This window comes from Emiliania huxleyi, assembly GCF_000372725.1.
Source record: "Emiliania huxleyi CCMP1516 unplaced genomic scaffold EMIHUscaffold_4, whole genome shotgun sequence".
NCBI lineage: Eukaryota > Haptophyta > Isochrysidales > Noelaerhabdaceae > Emiliania > Emiliania huxleyi.
Genome location: NW_005198966.1, coordinates 1,570,042 through 1,591,382, shown reverse-complemented (window position 1 = coordinate 1,591,382; position 21,341 = coordinate 1,570,042). Strand labels below are relative to the sequence as shown.

General features: G+C 67.0%; 8 protein-coding genes across 8 annotated transcripts; 4 read left to right on the top strand and 4 right to left on the bottom strand.

Moving 5' to 3' along the window:
* Positions 1-1,392: 1,392 nt before the first annotated feature.
* EMIHUDRAFT_448025 (hypothetical protein) lies at positions 1,393-2,278 on the top strand (the record flags this gene model as incomplete). The annotated part of the gene is made up of 2 exons (XM_005770703.1): positions 1,393-2,186; positions 2,267-2,278. Exons 1-2 carry the CDS (start codon positions 1,497-1,499, stop codon positions 2,276-2,278), a joined length of 702 nt encoding a protein of 233 aa, XP_005770760.1. The 5' UTR covers positions 1,393-1,496.
* Positions 2,279-3,815: 1,537 nt separating this feature from the next.
* On the top strand, positions 3,816-4,375 carry EMIHUDRAFT_349990 (hypothetical protein; the record flags this gene model as incomplete). The annotated part of the gene is made up of 1 exon (XM_005770702.1): positions 3,816-4,375. A coding segment is annotated over one exon (375 nt), but the record flags the coding sequence as incomplete, so codon positions are not given.
* A 1,232-nt stretch (positions 4,376-5,607) lies between these two features.
* On the bottom strand, positions 5,608-6,375 carry EMIHUDRAFT_96077 (hypothetical protein; the record flags this gene model as incomplete). Its single annotated transcript, XM_005770701.1, has 1 exon — positions 5,608-6,375. One exon carries the CDS (start codon positions 6,373-6,375, stop codon positions 5,608-5,610), a length of 768 nt encoding a protein of 255 aa, XP_005770758.1.
* A 413-nt stretch (positions 6,376-6,788) lies between these two features.
* EMIHUDRAFT_461415 (hypothetical protein) lies at positions 6,789-7,935 on the bottom strand (the record flags this gene model as incomplete). Its single annotated transcript, XM_005770700.1, has 2 exons — positions 6,789-6,950; positions 7,037-7,935. 2 exons carry the CDS (start codon positions 7,933-7,935, stop codon positions 6,827-6,829), a joined length of 1,023 nt encoding a protein of 340 aa, XP_005770757.1. The 3' UTR covers positions 6,789-6,826.
* A 216-nt stretch (positions 7,936-8,151) lies between these two features.
* Positions 8,152-9,916, top strand: VDC2 (voltage dependent ion channel; the record flags this gene model as incomplete). Its single annotated transcript, XM_005770881.1, has 2 exons — positions 8,152-8,488; positions 8,685-9,916. 2 exons carry the CDS (start codon positions 8,152-8,154, stop codon positions 9,914-9,916), a joined length of 1,569 nt encoding a protein of 522 aa, XP_005770938.1.
* Positions 9,917-10,328: 412 nt separating this feature from the next.
* EMIHUDRAFT_448023 (hypothetical protein) lies at positions 10,329-12,871 on the bottom strand (the record flags this gene model as incomplete). Its single annotated transcript, XM_005770699.1, has 6 exons — positions 12,654-12,871; positions 12,220-12,495; positions 11,883-12,150; positions 11,540-11,793; positions 10,458-11,462; positions 10,329-10,370 (listed from the first exon to the last, which is right to left on the bottom strand). Exons 4-6 carry the CDS (start codon positions 11,621-11,623, stop codon positions 10,329-10,331), a joined length of 1,131 nt encoding a protein of 376 aa, XP_005770756.1. The 5' UTR covers positions 11,624-11,793; positions 11,883-12,150; positions 12,220-12,495; positions 12,654-12,871.
* Positions 12,872-16,370: 3,499 nt separating this feature from the next.
* On the top strand, positions 16,371-19,323 carry COG8 (component of oligomeric Golgi complex 8; the record flags this gene model as incomplete). Its single annotated transcript, XM_005770885.1, has 7 exons — positions 16,371-17,009; positions 17,089-17,196; positions 17,290-17,369; positions 17,577-17,619; positions 18,016-18,145; positions 18,216-18,278; positions 18,462-19,323. The coding sequence occupies 7 exons, from the start codon at positions 16,371-16,373 to the stop codon at positions 19,118-19,120; spliced, it is 1,722 nt and encodes a 573-aa protein (XP_005770942.1). The 3' UTR covers positions 19,121-19,323.
* On the bottom strand, positions 19,310-21,280 carry MAPK4 (MAP kinase). Its single transcript, XM_005770698.1, has 6 exons — positions 20,857-21,280; positions 20,696-20,731; positions 20,227-20,475; positions 20,018-20,119; positions 19,857-19,931; positions 19,310-19,765 (listed from the first exon to the last, which is right to left on the bottom strand). Exons 1-6 carry the CDS (start codon positions 21,250-21,252, stop codon positions 19,517-19,519), a joined length of 1,107 nt encoding a protein of 368 aa, XP_005770755.1. The 5' UTR covers positions 21,253-21,280; the 3' UTR covers positions 19,310-19,516.
* Positions 21,281-21,341: the final 61 nt, after the last annotated feature.

The window sequence follows — 21,341 nt, the reverse complement described above, 5'->3', positions numbered from 1 at the left end:
TTTCTTGTTGGCTTCTAAAAATCTCTCTGACGTCTAATAAATAAAACGGACGCACGACGTCTGCTTCTTCATATTACATATAACCGGATAATTCCTTTTCGAACCGCCCTCCTTTTTTCTTTTTCGAGAGGCTTGAAGAGTTCCTTTTGCTTTTCCGCGCCAGTCCGCGTGAAAGAAAGAAATAAATAAAACAGACATTGTCGTGCCAGTATAAATAAATAAATAGAGCAGACATCTCCAGGAGAGATGGGCGACGCACGAACACAGAGGGACAGTGCGCACCCCGCCCCGCTCGCAGGGCGTGCAGCACACAGCAACACAAGACATATCTAGGCGCTGTGCGCCTCCTCGGGATTTCTGGGGAGGTAGGAGAGAGAGAGTGTGTGTGTGTGTGTATGTGTGTGTGTGTGTGCTCGCTCGCTCGAACGCGCTTGCTCGCTCGCTCGTGCCAGAAAGAAAGCTGAGCCCTGGTGTCGAGGTGTCGAGGCCCGGTGTCGAGGGTGTCGAGCTGCTGTCGAGGGATAGAGGTGTCGAGGCCTGTCGAGGCCTGTCGAGGCCTGTCGAGGCCTGTCGAGGCTGGGACCAAGCTTGTCCGTGTCGAGGGGTGTCGAGGGGTGTCGAGGGTGTCGAGGGTGTCGAGCAGGTGTCGAGTGTTGTCAAGGGGTTTTGCGTCTAAGGACTTGAGAGGCTGCAACTCAGGGATGAAAGTACTGCCAGCCAAGTTTGATTGCTGCTGCGACCCTGATTTCTAACTCTGACTCCAATGGGTCTACATCTCTGCTGTGTTAGGATCATCAGAGGTGTCGAGCGGTGTCGAGCGGTGTCGAGCGGTGTCGAGCGGTGTCGAGCGGTGTCGAGGGGTGTCGAGGGGTGTCGAGGGGTGTCGAGGTGTCGAGTTTGGCACCTTGACACGGACGAGCTTGGTCCCAGCCTAGATGGTGTCGAGGGGTGTCGAGGGGTGTCGAGTTGGTCGAGTTGGCATGGGGTGTCGAGGTGTCGAGTCAGTGTCGAGGTTTGGTGTCGAGGTGTCGAGGCCAGGGCTCAGAAAGAAAGAAAGAAAACAGACCGCCCAAACGAGGGATAGGGGAGGAGGACAGGGTCCCCACCTGCACGAGCAGGATTTTGGAAGAACGATCAGGGGGACAGGTGGGGCTCTCCTGCTCCTGACAAGGGACACGACAGGCTCGCAGCGCGGTGCGCGGTGGACTCCCACATCCACTGGCGGTCTCATCTCAGTCTAGCGACCTGCCTCCAGCTTGTCGCTGGCAGTCTCTCCTACCACAGGCACACTGACACAGGGGTGGCAGGGGCGGCGGCACGAGTCGCTCGTGCCAGTGTGCTGGCATAATTTTGAATTCTTTTTCAAACCGGGAGAGCCAGCCTCCTTCTTGCTTTGCGGCCACCCCTGCACGCCCCACTGCACGCCCCACATCCACGGCCCACTGCACGGCCCACTGCACGGCCCACTGCACGGCACCTCGAAGGTGTTCAGCGCCATGCGCACAATTCACGGCGATGCTGGCCCTAGCCGAAGACGGAGGCATGGGTCTTCGCCGCTGATGCTCTTCGCGGGTGCAGTTGTGGTGGGCAGCGTTTCCGCGATCGTGGTTCTCGCCAAGCGGCCAGGCCACCGAATAGCAGAGGGCTGGCTCCCCTGGCCGGAGGGCGAGCGCTCTTTTTACGTCACCGAGGATCGCCATGAGCACGGCCAGTGCTACGAGGCCTGTGCCGCCCTCTCTTTTCAGTCGGCGCCCGCGTGCATTGGCTCGGACGCAGCAGCCACCTTTGTCGCCAACACCGTAATGGCCGATTTCACACGCCGAGACTATGGGTACTCAGGGCCCTACCTCTGGATTGGTCACTACCAGTGGCCCAACGACCGCGGCGCGGCGGTCGGATGGAAGCCGTCGACCGCAGGCTGCGACGGCAGCTACTCCAAATGGCTTCCTGGCGAGCCGGACGACCTGTTTGCGATGCAAGACTGCGCCGCCATCGACCCGAACGGCGGGTGGAGGGACGAGTTCTGCCACCGCAGGTATCGCTGCCTCTGCGAGCGGGGTGTGCTGCCGGGCGACGACGCCGTCGAAGAGGAGCTATCACACCTGGCAGGCAGCGGCAGCGCGAGCGCGCGGCGGGGCCTGTTTGGCCTGCTCGCTTACTTTGTTAGTTGCGGCGGCATGACGATCGTGCTCCTGTGCGGCTGGGGCGCCTTCCGCATGCGAGACGACCGCCGCAGCAGCAGCCGCAGGAGGACAGCGCATAGCAGGACAGCGCATAGCAGGGCGAGAGGCGGCGGCGGCGGCCGCCGCTCCCGCTTTAATGGCGGCTGCCCAACCGCCACCGATGAGGCTTCTGGCCATGGAAGCGTTGGCAGCGGCGTTGGCGTTGGCGTTGGCGGCGTTGGCGTTGGCGTTGGCGGCGTTGGCGGCGTTGGCGGCGGCGGCGGCGGCGGCGGCGCCGGCGCCGGCGCCGGCGCCGGCGCCTTCTCTGCCGCGTCGCTGCTGGCAAAGACGTGGCGGGGCCGCGCGGGGGCGGCGGCCGTGCAAAACGGCGCCAGGGGTGGAGGCGCGACCAATCGGCAAGCGCTCGTGAGGCAGCTCTCGCGGGCGGGTGCGGCGCGGCGGCGGATCCGGGTGCGCGTGCAGATGCTGCTGCAGGTGGACCACTCGCCTCCGCACGGCTTCCTTTGTCTTTCGTCACAGCCTTGCTCTCTCTTCTGCTCCAGGTGCTCGGCCTCGCCTCTTGCTGGTGGGCCTTCACGCCGCTCTACCTCTCCCTCGCGTACCGCATCTGGCCGGTCGAGCTCGCAGGCAACCCGCTGCTCACCATCGTGCTGTGGCCGCCCGCCACGTGCCTCGCCATCCTCTCGATCCGCCCCTCGGACGGCGGGATGGTCTTTGGGTTCGTGCTCGCCGACGCGGTCATCTTCGGCGCCGTGAGCGTCGCGATGGGCCTACTCGCGTACAAGGTGCGCCACATCGACCGCGTATCGCCGTGGCTGTGCGTCTGCCTCTCGGCGCTCACGCTGGGCGGCTTCGTCTTCCTCGGCGGCATCCTCGTCGACGCGGCGCGGCGGAGGCAGCCCTCGCCGCGCCGGCTGCTGCTGCTGCACAACGAGTTTTGCCGCGCGATCGGCGCGAGCGGCGCCACCCTCATCCTCGCCTACATCCCGCTCAAGATGTGGGACGACGACCCGCTCTTCCCGCAGTCGGACCTGTTTGCGCCGGTCCTGCTGTGCGGCCTCTCGATCCTCTTCAACTTCGTCTTCATTCTCGCTCCCCGCGTGCGCGCCGCCGCTCTCGCCGCCCTCTGCAAGACGGGCTCCACCGCCGAGGAGCGGGAGGCGGCGGTGCTGGCCGGGCTCGTCGCGGGGCGGGGCGGCTCGGTGGCTGGCTCGGTGGACACGCTGCTGCAGTGGGCCGAGTCACACTTTCGGACCATCTCCTTCGACCTGCTGTCGAGGGCGGACTTTGTCCCCGACGGCGACGCGCGCGCGAGCGAGCACTCGACGCGCGCATCGAGCCGCCGCGGCAGCCTTCTCTCGAGCGACGGCGACGGCGGCGGCGAGCACGGCGGAGAGCGCGGCGCGGACAATTGGCGCAGCGAGCCGCGGGCCATGGGCCAGTGCGACGCCTTCATCTCTCACAGCTGGCAGGACCCGCCCGAGCCAAAGTGGGCCGCACTGAGCGCGTGGGCCGAGGCCTTCGAGGCTGAGCACGGCCGGCCGCCCTCCGTCTGGCTCGACAAGCTCTGCATCGACCAGCGAAACGTGCAGGAGGCGCTCGCGTGCCTGCCCATCTTCCTGGCGGGCTGCGACCGGCTGCTCGTCCTTGCGGGCCCGACGTACAGCAGCAGGCTCTGGTGCGTCATGGAGCTCTTCACCTTTCTCAAGATGGGCGCGCCGCTCGAGCGCATCACCGTGCTGCCCTTCGCCGAGCCGTCCGCGCGACAGCCCTCGCGCGCGATCTCCTTCAACGCGTCGCGCGCCGCGTCGACCGACGCGCCGGCCGGTGCGACCCTCTCCGACGTCGCCGCGTCCTTCGCCTCGTTTGACGCGGCGCAGGCGCGATGCGCCAAGCCAGAGGACCGCCAGGCGCTGCTCTCCGTCATCGAGGAGAGTTTTGGCAGCTTCGGCGAATTCAACCTCTGGGCGAGGCGGGTGTTTGCCGAACAGGTGCATATCGACAGAGCTCAGCACCGTGTTCGCTCCACGATGCATACTCTGGAACTCGTGTCCAGTGTGTAAAAGTTCATTGCGCCATGCGCATGCCAATAGACATGCACGTACGTCTGACGGTCTGAGTGGTCCAGGGCGCCCCTGAGGGAGCAGGACTTTGCGGAGATCAGCAGGAGGATGTACGAAGAGATTAGGAGCAGCAGGGACCCGAGGGACCATGTGGAAGACGGCTAGTACTAGTTAGTCCCCCATCGGGAGGAGCGAGGACGACCCCGGCTAGTCGCCGACCACACCCACAAAGAACCCTGCACAAAGATCGCACGGGCGGGGACCTGTTCCTTTTTACCCATCTCACAGTAGAGGTGTCCGTTTTATTTATTTATTTATTTAGTAAGTTCTATAAAAGTAGTCGTTCGTACTTCGATCTTCGACTTCGTACACTGCGGTCGGTCTCCGTACTGAAAAACTCCGACGGCGTGCCCGCTCTCACGTCGGACTGATTTTGCGCACCACACGCATTCCCCGGTTTGTACGTGTTCGTTCCCCCTTTTGGGGGCCATATCACCTGATATTCGAGAATATGACGTTACCGACTGAGGACGCCGAGGCTCGGACCGACAGGAGGAGTCCCCGTTTGCACAGCAATGGGCTGCTCGCCGAGCACAGCGTCAGCGAAGCGGTTTGCGATGGACGAGATGGATATCTCCAAGCACGGTGGTGACTCACCCTCAATCCACAGCATGGCTTTATCAGCGTATGCAGTGACCGCGACCACACCTTCTCCGGCCGAGAGTGACTACGCCACGGTGGAGAGCAGTCCTCATAACGATAATCTGGGCGAGCCGCCACGAGATGAAATACTCAGTTGAAGTTCACGCACGGACGAGATGCAGGTGACCTGCAAGCGGTCATGAGCCGGCGCGTGCCATTCCATACTGGTGATGCGGCACCTCCAGACGTGACGAAAACTCATCTGCTGCACCGCACTGTATAGCCTACAGTACTGAGGTATACGGCGCTTCGTCGCGCCGGTTTACTTTCCGCTCTGCCGTGCGGCCTCGTCTGTGCACATGCGCACATGCACATGCACATGTTGTGTCCGAGAGAGAGTGGGGTATTTACCACTATTGGATTTCGCACAAGATGGCCCCCGATGGGCTTGCTGCACCACTCTCTGCCACAGCACAGCTGCCCGCACATATCGTATCTCGGCTCATGCGGCTTTGGCCCGCGCGTGCCACGACCCGACACCCCCGATCCCCCGCACCGACTTTGCCTGTGGTGCCATTAGCCCTCATATACCTCTCTCTCTCTCTCTCTCTCTCTCTCTCTCTCTCTCTCTCTCTCTCTCTCTCTCTCTCTCTCTCTCTCTACTTCGAGAATCCCCCTCGTGCATCATCAAGGGCCCCGCCCGCACATCGGCTGGCCCATTACACCACTCCTCTGCCCTCCACCACATCACGAATGCCAAATTTCGACGCCAACGCGGCCACGGCCGCAGCGTCGAGCTCGCCATTACCTGCCACTCCCTCTGCGGGAGCGTGGGATGCGGCGGCAGCAAAGATGCGCTTCAGCTTGTCCGTAGTTGGACCTGCCGCAAAGTTCAGCGTCGCATCGAAGCGGTTGACGCGCGCGAGGCCGGCAAGCAGCCTCACTGCCCAGAGCGCGAGCGGAGCTTGTTGCGCTATAGCCGCCGCCTCGGCCGAGCCGTCACCGCTGGGCTCCCTCTCGCAGACTGCGACGTGAAGGGTGTCGACAAAGGCATCCAACAGGAGCGGGTCCATCTCAGTGCGGAAGAGCATCGGCAGGGTGTCGATGTCAAGCACCCGGAGGTACCTCAGCCGCTCAGCCTGCGCCCTGCAGGAGCGCCTCCACGTGCGCAGAAACTCGTGCGAGCTGGATGGCTGAGAGAAGGCAGGTGGCTCGGCGTCGTGTTCTACCTTGCGAGTGCTATGTCTGTCGACGCTGTCCGTTGCTGGCTCGTACTTTGGCAACACAAACTGGTCAAAGGGCCGTGAGATGTCTCGTGACTCGGCGGAGCACGGCTTGACAGGCTTCAGGTGGGCGCCGGCAACCATCTTGCAAAACTCGTCGTAGTCAACACGCTGCGCCACTGCACGCAGCTTTGCGTCGTTGACCTGCGTCTTCCTCTGCTCCGCCTCGAGGGCGCCAGCGATTGAGTGCTGCAACGCATCCATCGCGTTTCGTGAGCCGTTTCTGTTTTGCGCCGTTATTTTTATGCGCGAGAGCAGCCCCTTGAACAAACAAACACGACCAGGGCGTATCTAGCTACCTTTCAAAAAAGGGGGGTTTGACTCGTGAGCTGGAGCGGGTGTGCTGTGTGTGTGGCACCTAGGTGGCACCTACCGTACCTCCACCTGTGACGCTGTGAGCTGTGTGGTTGGGAGAGAGAGAGATTTTTATTAACCAACAAGAAATCACGACTCTCACAGTGATTTGGGCTCGGCAGCTTGTTATGGCTTTTGGGTGGGCGCGTGCGGTGTATGGCGCGCGGGGGCGGCGGCGGCCGGCGTAGAAGGGTCGCCTCGTCGCCGCGCGCACACCGGGCGGGGGGGCTCGAGCGCGTTGAGGCTTTGACGCTTGAGGCTTGTGTGATTGTGCCACGAATAATTAAAGAGACCAAAATCATTAACTATCCACATCCTCTCCTCCTTCCCTCAGGCGCACACGCTCCACCGTGACCACCTTTCCCGTGAAGCGGCAAACCGCGTCGATCCCGTCGAGGTTGAGATAGTAGGGAGCATCCGCGCACCTAGGAGGTGGGGTCGTGGGGAGCGGCAGCGGTGGGCGGCGCGAGAGTGGAAGGCCGGAGGAAGGGAGTGCGTTTTGCCCGCGCACTTCTCCTTGCGGTAGATTGAGCGCGGGTCCGCCGCGAGCGCCTGCACAAAGGCGGCCTCGGCCTGCTCTGGCTGGCAGCGGAAGAAGCGCAGAGTCTGCGGCTGGCCGCGAGGCGGCTCGGCCGCGCAGAGCGCCCGCAGCTCCTGCCGGGCGAGCTCTGAGAAGGCGACGCGGCAACCCCACGCAGCGGATCTTCCGCCGCCCCTGCCGCCCCCGCCGCCCTCGCCCTCGCCGCCCTCGCCCTCGCCGCCCCCACCGCCGCCGTCCTCGCCGGCCGGCTCTGCTCCGCCCCACGGGGTGACCCAAGGCGCGGCACGGACCGGGGTGAAAGGAGGCGGCGCGTCGGCTGAAGGGACGAACGGCTTGATATCGAGCACCGGCGTGCCGTCGCACAAATCTGCGCCGTCAAAATAGAGCGTCGATCCGTCGACCCGCGAGATCGACACGAGCGACAGGCCGACCGGGTTTGGACGGTGCGGCGTCCGGCAGCCAAAGACGCCCGTCGGAGCGCCGCCCAGCCGCGGCGGCCGGACCTTGGCCTTGACGGCGGCTCCGCCGTTGCGGTCGAAGACCCAGAGCAGCCACGCGTGAGAGAAGCCGCCGAGACCCTCGAGAGAGTGCGAGGGGTTGGTGCCCCACAGCACGCGAAGGCGCGCCGGTGCTGCCGGCACGATGCCGGACTGCCGCGGCGTTCCGTTTTTGGACACAAAGGCGGACTCAACAAAGCCGATCGGCACCATCTGCCACGGTGCGGACACCTCGCTGGCTGGAGCCGTCACGACGCAGTTGCCGTCACCCGCGGCAGCTCGGAGAGCGCAGACCTCGCGTTCGAGCTCGACAATCCGTGCCTCCGCTTCCTCGAGCGTGAGAGGCGGGGCCGAACTCGGGAGGCTTGGCATCAGCCGAGCCGTGAGCGAGAGCCGAGCAGCTCGCGCGACAGACACGGCGTCTCAGAAGAATTCTCTTGCAAGTGCGTCGCACGAGAATTTTACGAGACGAGCGCGGCATCTGGCTCAAGACTGGGCGGCAGGAGCATGAGGGATTTCCCGCCGCCCCAATTCCTCCCGCGATTCTCCCGACCTAACCGCCGCTGGCGACGGGCACCTGTGCGGCGCATGCCTGTCGTGATGATCCCCGCCATCATGGCGCGGCGAAGGAAACGGAAGGAGGACGTGGAGGGCATGGAGACGTCGGAGGATGTGCCCTCGACCGAATTCGGCTCTTCCCCCGCCACACCACACCACGGTGACGATGGAGCCAGCGTGACGACCGAGGCGTCCAACCTCAAGCTGAAGTGGGACGGCTTTGCGGTTCAGCCGCCAACCAGAATAACATTCTGCCTGCCGCACCAGCGGGAGATCTTTGACTTCTACCGCAAACCTTGGGTGCAAGTTGCAGTAGCGGTGCTCATCTGCTCCAACTTCATCTTCAATTGTGCTGAGAAGGAGTGGGGTGCGCGTCTCCTCGCGCGCGCTCGCTCACTGCTCCCATTCACTGCTCACGCTCACTGCTCACGCACTGCTCCCGCTCACTCCTCTGGTTCCACGCCCTCGACCCCTGCCCTCTCACTGCCCTCGCCCGCAATCGCTTGCATCGACCCCTGCCCTCTCACTGCCCTCTCACTGCCCTCGACCGCGATCGCTTGCAGACCCGTACACCAACCAGTTGCGCCCGCAGCTGTGGCGCTGGGGCGAGTTCGCCTTCAACCTCTTCTTCCTGATCGAGCTGCTCGTCAACTTTTACGGGCTCGGGTTCGCCTTCTGGCGGTATAATGCCGCCTGGAACCTCTTTGACCTCGTCGTCGTATCAATCGGCTGCTTGACGATGGCCGAGGCCTTCGCACCCGCCTTCCTCCCCGGGTCTCTCTCGCTGATCCGCAACCTTAGAGCCTTCCGCATCTTCCGACTGTTTAAGCGAGTCAAGAGCCTCAACAAGATCATAAAGTCGCTGGTTCGCGCCATCCCTGGCGTCTTTCACGCCTTCCTCATCCAGATCATCGTGATGTGCATCTACGCGATAATCGGAGTCGACTTGTTTCACATGAAGGGCGCTGACGGCGAGTACACCACCTACAACGAGAACGTTTTGCGTGGAGTCTGCACCGAGGAGGAGGTGGACGACGGCCTCTGCTCGCTCAACATCTCCGTCTCCTCCGTCACTGCGAGAGGCTTCACTTATGGCGAGGAGTACTTCGGCACCTTCTTCCGCGCTTTGTACACGCTCTTCCAAGTGCTGACAGGCGAGTCGTGGGCGGAGGCCATTGCGCGTCCGGCGGTGATGGGTACAACGCAGGCGATCGGACCAGCGCTCTTCTACGTCTCGTTCATCCTCATCTGCCAAATCGTGCTCATCAATGTTGTCGTTGCGGTGCTGCTCGACAAGATGGTAGAGGATGACGGCACGCCCGACAAGGCACAAACCATGGCCGACAAGATTCGCGAGCTCCTGAACGAGAGGCACGGGTCGCTGGAGGACATGTTTCGCGGGTGGGACACGAACGACACGGGGTCTCTCTCCAAGAGCGAGTTTCGGGACGCGCTCTTCTCGATGGGCTACAACGGACCGAGTAAGGTCTTGGACAGGCTTTTCACCTCGATCTCAATCACCGGCGAGATCCCGTTCGCTGACCTCGATCGGCTCGTTAGCATGCCCACGCCCCGACCAAAGGGCTCCGTCAAGGATGAGGTGTTCGCGCTGCGCGACGAGCTGAAATCCGACTTAGCGCGGATCGAGGCGGATTTGGCTTGCCACCGGCAGTGGCTCGAGAAGCAGCTGCTCTGCATGCTCAACGAAGTGCGGGCCGACCGGGAGCCTGGCGTCCGCCCCACTACAATCCACGTCGGATCAGCACCGCCAATTCCGCGGAGTCACGGCCTCTGAGGGAGTTTTCCCGGCGCACCTGCAGGCGCGGCGCTGCGCAGCCCGAGAGCCGACACCAGGCTCCAGGAAATTTGGACCTACTGTATCAGTGGCTATCACGGGATCGATGCACGATGGAGAAGGAGCTTCCCTGGTCGTCGCACGAACGCGTCATGTATCATCCCGTCTCTCACGACATGTCGCGTCGAGAGAGAGAAGAAAAGAGTGGTGAGGCGCGCCCCGCGCCGTCACATTGTGACACCCGCGGGACTTGCGGCGGCCTCTCGTATTGCTCTAAAAAAGAAATATTTAATAATGCGGCTTATCAAATCGCGCGGCGAGCAGGCGGCTCCAACAGTGGGAGAAGTGTGACAGCAGCAGGACTGTGTGCAGAAACAGGTGGACGCAGCGGACGCACACAAGTGCAAGACGGCTATGCCACTGCAGAGACGCACTTCATCTCGCAGCAGCCCCCCTGGCGCATTGCGCACTGTCCTTGCGGGCAGACTGGTGTGGTTCGGCATCCCATTCTGCACCGCTGCGGCGGTGAGCTCGGGCACACTCCGCCGCCTTGCGCTCGCTCGCGCGCCGCTGGGGTGGGCGCCTGTGGCGCTGCTGCGGGCGCCGCAGCGTCGCCCTCGTCGAAGATCTGGCTGCAGTACCGCTCCAGCTTCATGCGCACGTCGCGCGGGATGCTCGCCTCCCGCACCCTGAGCCGAGAGGGAAGGTACACGACGCCCGCGCTGTCAGTGCGAGCGAGCGCGTCTGCCAGCGCCGCATACTCGACCAGCGGCGCCTCTTTCGCCGCTCCGCTACCGCCGCCGCCGACGCCGTCGATATGGAGAGTGGCTGCGCACGCGCGCCCCTCCGCCGGCGCACAAGTGGCACGCGGCGTGGCGGCGGCGCCGAGCAGCTCCTGGTAGGCTTCCCATGCCGGCGGCTGCAGCAGCCAAGCCTTCTTACCATCCTTGCACTCTTCGTGCGAGAGTGGGTGCCGGCCGTACAGCGCGGAGAAGGGCGCGCACCGCACTGGGCCTCGCCCGAGCGAGCGAGCGCGCGGGAAGGGGCTCGCGCCGCCCCCGAACTCGCGGGCGGCCGCGTCGGCGGCCTCGAGCTCGGCGGCGTCGGTGCTGCCGGTGGCCACCCAGTAGATGCCGCACGAGCCGTGCCGGCAGAGGCCCTGCACGTACCGCTGATCGGCGGAGCGCGTCTTGAAGCCACCGTGCCACACGAGCCACGGCGAGGGACCCCCGGTGCCGCACGGCAGGCGGGGGAGCGCGGGTAGCCGCCCGCTCGCGAGAGCGCCGAGCAGCAGTGGCGCAACCACCTCGGTGGCGTGCACCGACGAGTTCGGCGTGGCGAGCCCCCGTGTGTCTCGCCGCTCGCTGAGCGAAGGCGCGAAGGCGAGTACGCGTGGCCGGCCGCCCCTCGCCCAGATGAGCTGCTCGGGGCCGGAGCAGCCGCCGCCGCCTCCTCCTCTCCCGCACGTGGCCGGCGGGCGTGCGAGGCTCGCCTCGAAGTGCCACAGCCCGAGCGACTTGAGAGCGTGCTCCTTGTCCCACGAGTTCTGCGCGCAGTGGAGCGGAGGCGGGGCGTGAGCGTGCCAAGCGAGCGGGCGCGGGACTGCCGTGCGCGCCGGCGCGCCGTGGCGTGGAAAATGAGCGTGTGCGGCAGCGGCCCCCCCACGGAGCCCGACTTGGCGATGCTCCAGTGGCAAGCGATGTGCATCGGCAGCAGGCCGAGCCCCTCGTCGCCTGCGTCGCCCGCCGCCCACGCCGCCCCGCCGGGTCCGTCCCGCCGGGGAGGGATCCCCCCCTCTGCTGCGGCGCGGCGAGGCGCGCCGCCCGCCGCCAGCAGGTCCGAGTCGAGGGTCCTCTGCCACGCGAGGGAGAGAGGGCCTACAAGAGAGGGCCTACACGCGTCAGCACTCCGCCCACCACTCTGCGCGGTCCTCCCCGCCGACGCCGCGAGGGCGAGGAGAGCGCGCCGCGCGCGTGCGGCAGCAAGCCGGACCGGTTGCCGAGCGCCCACCTCCGCGGCCACGCGTCGGCTGCTGCGGAGCGCGCCTCCTCGCTGCGGCGCCACTCGGCGCGGCACGCCTCGAAGGCGCGCCTCTCGACCTCCTTCCGCCCCCGGCCGAAGCGCTCCTTCTCCGCCTCCTCGCGCGTTGAGCCGCACACGCGCTGCCACGCCTCCTCAAGCCCCGCCGCGAGCTTCTCGGGCAGCCTGCCCTCGAGCGGCGGCGCGGGCCGGACCTACTCTCGGGTGATCTCGGGTGATCTCGGGTCCTCTCCTCGGGTCCCGAGCGGCGGCGCGGGGCGGACCGCAGCCCACGTGACGCGCGGCGGCTCGGCGAGCGCGAACCGGCGCTCCCACGAGGCGGAGACGTCGCCGCCCGCCTTTGCCTCCTCGTCCACCAGCGGCGCCGACAGCCACGATCTCCGTCCCGCGCCCGCAGCGGCCTCACGCCTCGACCCTCCCCTGTGCGTCCACCCGAGGCGCGGGCCGGCGCTCCCCACGCGCGGCGGCGCGTCGACGCGCGCCGTGTGCAGCGTGTTGTCCTTCGGGCGCTGCGCCTCGTCGAGCAGCCGGTGCAGCGCCTGGAGGAGCACCGTTCACCCCCAGGCGCGTGACATCCCGCGCCCCGCGACTCCTCTCTCCCTCGCCCTCTCTCTCCCTCTCTTTCTCTCCCCCTCCCCCCCCCTCCCTCCCTCCGCCCCCCTCCCTCTCTCTCTTGCGCGGGGCGCGAGTGGCGCGCCTTCCACCGCTCGCCGTTTCGGAAGTCGAACACCCAAAAGCGGTCGATGAGGTCGGCAACCTGGAGCCAGTAGTGCCTCCCGCTGTGCGTGATCGCCGAGTGCACCGCGCCAATCTGCGCGCGCTGGTCGAAGGCGAAGGCGCTGAAGAGGCGCGCCGCGCGTAGCCACGAGCCGGCGGGGCACGCCCGGTCCGACTCGCTGTCGGTGCCGTCGGCGCCACCGCACGCGTCGGCGAGGCGGAGGTACCGGTCGACCACCTCCCGGGCGTGTGGAAGGGTGGAGTGCGACCGAGGTGCGGAGAGGCAGAGGTGTGGAGAGGAAGAGGTGTGGAGAGGAAGAGGTGCGAAGAGGTGAGGTGCGAAGAGGTGAGGTGCGAAGAGGTGAGGTGCGGATAGGGAGAGGTGTGGAGAGGGAGAGGTGTGGAGAGAGGGCGAGGTGTGGAGAGGAAGAGGTGTGCGAGGTGTGAGGCGTGGAGTGCAGCGGCGTGTGCAGCCGACGCGGCGCCTCTTGCAGCACCCACGCGCCGCCGCCGTCGCGCATCGCTCCGCACGAGTAGGCGACCCCGTTCTGGAGCCCACCGCCCGGGCCCTCGCTGCCGAACATGAGCGCGAACCTGCCGCAGAGCGCCTTCGAGTGGAGGTGGCGCAGCACGTCGCCGAGGATCACCTGTTCACGGCGTCGGCCGACGTCCCTGCCGGCGGTCGCTGCTGGGCAGCGAAGCGCGGCGGCCAGGGCTCGCTGCGTCCGTGTCGACGCAGAGCACGTTGTACCCAAGCCGCGTGAGCCGCGCCACCGCAGCCCAGCGGATCAGCCAGCGGCCGGGCCCGCCGACGTCGATCTGGATGCCGTACACCTCCTTCTCGCCCGCGCTGCGGCGCAGCCCGGCCCCGTGCCGCCTCAGGTGCGCCTCCCACCAGCTGTCGTGCACGCACGGCGTGCCCTGTAGCGCGGCGCGCGCGGCGGTGGAGCTGAGGCCCTCGGCGGCGGCGCCGAGCCTCGGGCACGCCTCCCGCAGGTAGGCCACGACGAGGACCATGGACGAGTAGCCGACGGCGTGCAGGTTGAGGAGCGCATTGAGCGCGAGCGCACCGCCATCGTCATCCGTGGCGAGCAAAAAGAGCTCCGGGCCGCGGCCGCGGTCGACGGCACGGGCGCGCGCCACCCGACGCAGCGAAGCCGGGTCGGTGAAGGCGACGTCGATCGGCGTGGACAAGCTGAAGGAGCGGCGCAGGCTCTGCAGCGGCGTGACCGCGAGCGGCACATCGTTGGACCCGCTGCTGGGCGTGCCGACGCCGCCGCTGCTGTGTGAGTGTGAGAGCAGCACAAAGGAGAAGGAGACGAGAGCGCCACCGAACCACCACCTCCAGGGACAGCGCGGCCGGTTGAGGCGCTCAATCACGAGGTCGCGAGGCTGCTTGGGCATGATGGCGAACGCAGGGGCTTCAGCGTAACACGCTCGAGGACGCGCGCGCCGAGAGTTCTTTTTGGAAACCAGACCCTTGATGTGCTTTCTACGTCTATCTCTACGTCATGCTTCATGAGGCACGACACGCGGTGGTGGGAGCTGGTGGAGCTGTCAGCTGATCGATCCAAGCGGGTGGGGAGTGGGGGGCATGGATGGCTGGGCATGCATGCAGGTCCACCAGTCGGGCAGTCGGCCCGGCCGGCCTCTGACGTGCACGTGGTGCTGCCGCTGCATTCCAGCATTCGCTGAAGAAGAGAGGTCCGACTTGATTGGAGGCACTGGAGGCGAGGCGAAGGGAGGTTGGGCCGGGCCGTGAGGGGCTGATGGCGCTGGCCAGCGCGGGGTGTGAGATGCTGGCCCTCGCCCTCAGTTGCCAGGGCTGTGGGTTCGCGAAATAGAGCGGAGAAAAAGAAATATTTCTGACGTTGGCGGCGGTGTGCGGGAGGATGTCTGTGGGGGCCCGACCGAGAGCGAGCGATGTGTGAGAGAGAGATTTTTAGCAATACCAAACAACTCTAACACTCACACGTCATTTGGGGCCTGGAGCCCTGTTCACGCGCGCGCGAGACGTGCAGACAGGGTTGCCAGGTGAGAGCGAATGGCGCGGTTCACGCCTCGCACAACAAAGAGAGAGATGCGCTCTGCATGGTGGGACATAAAAGAGAGCGAGTACTTGGGCGAGTAGGCTGTGCGGTCAACGCTGCCGCGCGCGACTTTGCGCGCGAGGCGGCGCAGCTTGAGAACGGCGGTGGGCGAGAAGCCGCCGCCGAACGTCTCGTGGAGCAGCAGGTTGAAGTTGTTGCGCTTGACAAAGATCGCGTCGTGGTAGAAACCGCGATGCGCCTTGACGTAGCCTTCGCTTGGCCGGTCTTGTGGGAGAAGGGGCCGGGCTGCCCGCGCGCCTTGGATGCAGCCCATGTTTAGGCGGCGGGCCTTCTCTTCGGTGTTGCCGAAGGCGTAGGAGTGGCCAACGGAGGAGGGAGTGCCGCCACTCGAGGCGTTGCCAACGCCCGGCGAGGAGGTCTTGAGGAGGGGCGTCCAGAGCTTGATTTCATTCACTTCATCGCACCCCCCCGTCCCGCATGGGGTTCTGCGAGGTCGACCTTGTACCCCTCGTTGTACTGCCGGGTGAGCTCTGGTTTCTCCTTGTCACCGTGCACGACCGGCGCGTTGGCCGGGGCGCGCATCGCGTCCGCCCAGGCGGCGAGGACGCCGTCGTGGGGCCGCCGGTGGTGGGCCTTGTTGTAAAGGTAGTCGCCGAAGAAATCGACTGGCATGCCCCGCTCGAGCGCGACCCGAAGGGTGGGAAGCGCCGCGGAGAGCCAAAGGCCGAGCTTCCGCTGGAGCTCGTCCTGGAGGGTGTCGGAGGAGAGGGCGGTGGCGTACGTACCGTCGACACGGACATCGAAGGCCTTGTTGGCGAAAGGCGTTGAGGCGGAGACGAAGCGCGCGGCTTCGCGGTTGTTGACGGCGCTGTCTCCGAGGGACGGGTTGTTCTTGACGTGCACATCCCGCGCCTTGATTGACGAGCTCCTGGTGCGCGTACCAGTCCTTGTGATTCTTGATGGCAGCGAGCGCCCGCGGCCGCGGGTACGTGGATTTGCAAGTGTTGTTTTTGCGATGTGTCATATCATACGTATGCGTGCGGTGTGTGCCCGCCTCGCGTTTGTTTCATATAACATCGAAGGCGAGCTCAAAAGAAACTATAGGACCAGGTCTTGTTCTCTCTTTGCGATGTTTTGCAGGGCAGTGTAGTGAGAAAAAAAAATGCGCGATTTCCCTGTCGTGGAGCACTTGGAGCACTTGGAGTGCAGTTGGCAGCCTCACATCCAGGGCCGGGGAGCTCAGAAGCGCACCCAGCGGGCCGGATGATCGGGATCGGGTTACGGGCAAGAGAGCCCTAGCCCCGGGGGTTCGCGTTCGCAGGGAAAGGGCCTTAAAGTAAACACGGGTCCCCGAGGGTTAGCTCTGCGCTCCGGGTTTCCCCTAGCAGCGGAACGCCCCCTCTACTCGGGGCTAGTAGACACCAGGCACTAGCACGACAACACACCCACTCCTCACTGACTGCACCGCTCGGAGCCCCCCCGCTCCGCACACGGTCTCCTCACCCCCCTTCCGAGGGGGGCCCTCCCTCCCCTCGGCCCTCCCTCCTGTTCGCCTTCCGATGGTTATGCGATGATTGTGGGGCCCGACCTCCCCTCCGAGCCTTCTTTGGCCGCGGCTCCAGCTTCTTGCAGCCCATCGGTCACCCATGCGGTTGTCGCAGGCGCCTGCTCCGGCCGAGAGCCTCCTCTCCCAGGTCCGCTCCGCGCTGAGCCTCGACGACCAGGTTTGCACCGACCTGCTCGATGGCACCGAGGACCTCGAGTCTCTCCAGGGGCTGAGCCTCGACGCCGTCCGCCGGCGGCCGGCGCAGCTTCGTGCGATGCAGGTCGGGCTCGAGGCGCAGCTGCTGGGCCTCGCGAGCGGCCCGGGCACGTCTGGCTTCGTCGAGGCGGCCGAGTGCGCCGCCGAGGTGCGCGAGCGGACGGCCGCGATGCTCGACGCCGCCGTCGCCCTCGGTGCGGCTCTGCCCGCCGTCGGCCGGGCGAGCAGCGCGCTGTTCCGCGACGCGCGCGAGGGCTCCGGCGCGCGCGCCAAGCTGGGCGTCCTCTCCGACTGCCACGACGACCTGGTCGAGCTCCTCGAGCAGCCGCAGCTCGCCGCGTCTGCCGTGCGGAATGGCCTGTACAGCGAGGCGCTCGAGCTCGACGCCGCCGCCGCCGCGCGCGCGGCGATGCACCCGGCGATCCCGGCGCTGCAGCGCGTCGCCGCCGGCGTGCGCGCCTCACTCGGCGAGCTGCGCCACCGCCTCCTCCTTCGCCTCTCGGAGCCGCTCACGCTGCCAGAGGCGACCGCCGCAGCGCCCGAGCTCGCCCTCTCACCCTCTCGCCTCGCCCCAGCCGCCGGCCCCCGGACGCCGCGTGCAGGCGCTGCACATCGTCGGCCTGCTGCGGCGCCTTCCGCCCCCGCACGCGCTCTCCGAGCCGCAGCAGCGCTCCGCCTTCCTCCGCGGCCGCGCCGCCTACCTGGACAAGGCGGCCGCCCCTCGCTCATTCCCCTCCCGCCGCTGCCGCCGGTTGCAGGCGGCCGGGTGGAGCTGGAGGCGAGCGCTGCGCCTTTGGCAGTAGGCGGTGGCTGCCCTCCCGCCCGAGGACACGGAGCCGGTCGACTATTTGCTGCGCCGCCTCGAGCTCTGCCGCGTCCATTGGCGCGGTTTGGCCCACGCGCCCGCCACGCCCCCCTCCCCCTCTCCCGTCTCCCTCTCCCTCTCTCCCCTCTCCCTCTCCCTCTCTCCTCTCCCTCTCCCCCTCTCCCGTCTCCCGTCTCCCGTCTCCCGTCTCCCGTCTCCCCTCTCCCCTCTCCTCTCTCCTCCTTCGCCCGCCACCCCGCCTCGCCACTCCCCCCGCGGGCGCAGGCACGATACCTGCGTCCAGTTCCGCGCCCTCTTCTTCTCCTCAGCCGCCGCCGCCCCAGCGCAGCTCGACTCTCCCGCCGCCACCGACGCGGCCGTGGAGCGCCTGCTATGCGGCCCGCCGCTGCCAGCCGACTGGCCGCCAGCCCCGCCGGCGCTCGCCACCGCCTCCGAAGAAGCCGCCGCCGCCGCCGCCCGCAGTGGCGACGGCGGCTGGCTCGCCCTCTCCGCCTCTGACGGCAGCGCCGCCCTCTTGGACGCGCGTGCTGCGGCGGCGGGGGAGCGGCAGAGGCGTGCGTGCGTGGGCGGCAGCTGGGGCTCTCCTCAGGCGACACTTCCTAGACACTTCCTAGACACTTCCTAGGGCTCTCCTCAGGCACTGGCTCTCGCCGCTTGCGCGACTCAGCTGCTGTGTGCGGGTGAGTTGCTCGCTCGCGGCTAGGCGGAGCTCTCGCCGCTCGAGCTGGCGCACGGGGACCGCCTCTCCGGGGCGATGCTCAGCGGGTGGGGCGTGGCGTGTGTCGAGGCGCTGCTGCTCCTCGTGCGCCGTGTGCTGCCGCGCGTGCACGACGGCAGTCGCCTCTCCCGCACGCCCGCGCCCCTCGCCCGCGCACCGACGCGCCTCCCCGCGGCGTCGTGCAGGCGCCTATCTGGCCTCGCTCTCGGAGCATGCCGCCTACGCTTGCGCTTCCCTCGGCCGCGTCGGTCCGCGCACACACTGCTGCTGCTGCGCCCTCCCTTCGCACGCACGCACGCACGCACGCACGCACGCACGCACGCACGCACGCACGCTCCCTCCCCCGCTGCTCCCTCCCCCGCGGCTGCTCGCGGCGCGTCGCTCCTTTCGCTGAGGCGCCGCTCCCCCCCCCTCCGAACCCCGCCGGCCAGGCCTCGACGCCTCTGCGCTGCTGCGGCCTCTCTTCGTCGAGGCGGCGCTCCGCATCTTCGGCGCCGCGCTCCGCTCCGCCACCGACCACTGGGCGCGCGCCATCACCTCCGTCCACTGGGCGGCGCCACCCGCCTCCGCCGCCGCCGTCAGCGCGCTCTCCGCGGGCAGCGGGGCGCGCGCAGTCGACGCCGGCAACGGGCAGCCGGCCGCGGAGCCGGCCGACGAGGCGGCGGCGGCGGCGGCGGCCCCTCCTCCGCCCGCCTCGCTCCTCCGCTTCGTGCCCTTGGCGGTCCTGTGCAACCAGCTGATGGCGGCCTTCAACCAGCTCCGCCCTTGCGCCGCGCACGAGTTGCGCGCGCCGGTGGCGACGGCGCTCGCCGAGGCGCTCGCCGAGTGCGCGCGCGGCTTGGCGCGCTGCGCGCCGCGCGCCGCCGCCGCGGGGGAGCACGGCGCGGACCACCACGCGCAGATGCGAGCCGCCCTCCAGGGCGAGCTTGCGCCGCACCTCGCCGCCTGCCTCGACGCCCTGCTGCCGCAGTGGACGCCGCCCGATGCGCTCGGTGTACGGCAGCAGAGCGGCGCGCCTTTGGCGCCCGACGGCCTGACCACTTCGCTCCTCTCGCTCGCGCGCGAGGCGGGAGAGACGCCGGAGCTGTGAGAGTGTGTGTGGTGTGCGCAGCGGCGCGCACCCCGTCCCCGACGGCTCCAAACAATCGCGTTTACGTATATGTGCGCGCCTGTGCGTCTCCTTGCCTCGGCGTGGACACTCGGGTGCGACTGACGACTGTGTGGTCTGTGCGAGCTGCGAGTCTGAGAGCGAGTGCGACGTGCGCGGCGACCTTTTCTTCGGCGTTTTTAGACAAAACAAATGCAAATGCACAGGATCTCCGAGACACTATGTTCCGACGACTGAGAGGGGGTTGCTGTTGAGGTTAATATGTGTGTATGTGGCTGGGTGGAAGGGACGTGGGAGAGAAGAGACTAAAAAAACACGGGTCACACCTCGGTGGCTTGAGCGCAAGCTCCAAGCCCTGGGGGCGGGCTGTGGGGCGCTTCAGACTGATTGTAGCTCCGCCGCGCTCCGCACCTCGGGGTGGAAGTTGCGCAGCTGGTCCCAGATGAGGCCCCGCAGCTGCCGCTCCGTGATGTCGTCCTTCTCGAAGTGAAAGTCGAACGGGGGCGCGTCCGGCTCGTCGTTGACGTTGTGCAGCGCCACCAAGTACTCGTGCTCGAGCGACTCCGCCGCCGAGATGCGTTTTCGGGCGTCGAACGCCAGCATCCGCTGCAGAAGGTCGATGGCCGCCTGCGGGAGGGGTGCAGACGGCGGTGGTGAGACGCACTCTCGGGCGCGGCGAGCAGACGCAGGCCGAGCCCAAAGGCGAGGGGAATGGCGCCTTGTTCGCGTTCGGGTAGAGGCTCGCAAAGTTGACGGCCTTGCGCTTTGGCAACGCCTTGATGTACTCCACCGCCTGCGGCGGGCGGTCCGCGCGAGTTACGGGCTGCGGCGGCGGCGGCCGCCGCAGCGGCCGCGGCGGCGGGCGAGGCGGGCGCGCGCCTGCGGGTTGTTGATGGTGTTGAGGTCCTCGTCCGAGGGCGGTCCGAGCGCCTCGATGATGAGGCGGAGCTGCTGCAGATAGTCGCGGCCGGGGAAGAGCGCCTGCGGCACGCGCGGCGGGGTCGGTCCGGGCGGCGGCGCCGTCAGGCCGCAGCGCGAGGCGTGTGGTGCGGAGGCGGGAGGTGGTGCGGAGGCATTAGGTGGTGCGCCTTTCGGCCCAGGAACTCGGCGAGGATGCAGCCGACGGACCAGATGTCGATGCCCGGGCCGTACGTCTCGTTCTCGACGAGCAGCTCGGGCGCGCGGTACCAGCGCGTCACCACGTACTCAGTGAGGGCCGCCTGCTGGACGCCCTTTTGGGAGGGGTCGACGCCGCGCGCGAGCCCAAAGTCGCAAATCTTGAGGTCGCAGTTCTTGTTGACGAGGAGGTTGCCGGGCTTGAGGTCGCGGTGGAGCACCTGGACCGACGCGGGAGGCCGTAGTGGAGGGTGGAGCGACGTGGACACGACGCGGGGAGTCGCGCTGCGGTGAGAGGCACGCAGCGCTGCCGGCACCGGGGAAGGGGGGAGGGGAGGGGGGGGGGCGAGGAAGAAGGGCAAAAGATGGGACGGCCGAGGCGCCAGGGCGCCCAGGGGAGGGGAGGAGGGCGGTGGGCGCGAGGGGGCGGCGACGGTTCACCTTTGCGGCGTGCACCGCCTTGAGGCCGCGGAGGATCTGTGGAACGCAAGACAGGGGCAAGGGGGGGGGGGGGCGTGAGAGGGGGGGGAATGGGGAGAGGGGGGGGGGAATGGGGAGAGGCGGCGGTGCGGGCGGTCGCGGCGCGGTGGCGGGACGTGCGCCTGGTACATGAAGTACTGGATGTGGTCGTCCGAGAGCGCTTGCTTCGAGTGGATGATGTAATGGAGGTCGGTGTCCATCAGCTCGGTGACGAGGTAGACGTCCTTCCACTCGTCGATTGACTTGTCGGGGTTCATGATGTCGCGGAGGCAGAGAACGTTCTCGTGCTTAAAGTGCTGCAGCAGCCGCATCTCCCGCAGCATCCGCTTGCAGTCGACCGCGTCCTCGAAGGCGTTTGTGATCTTCTTAATCGCGACCTGGTCCCCGTCCTTTGTGTCCTTTGCGGCACATATCAATCCGTACGCGCCTTGCCCGACCCCCTTCCGCACCTCGTAACGCACGTCCACCTCAAACGTGGTGCCCTTGACCACGTACTGCCGCTTCCCTGGGCCAGCCATCCCGCGGTGTGGATGCAGCCGTCGCCACCTAAGGAGGGCGGCGGAGCCGATCACCCCGGGTCACTTTACCCGCGTGGCAGCGCCGGTGC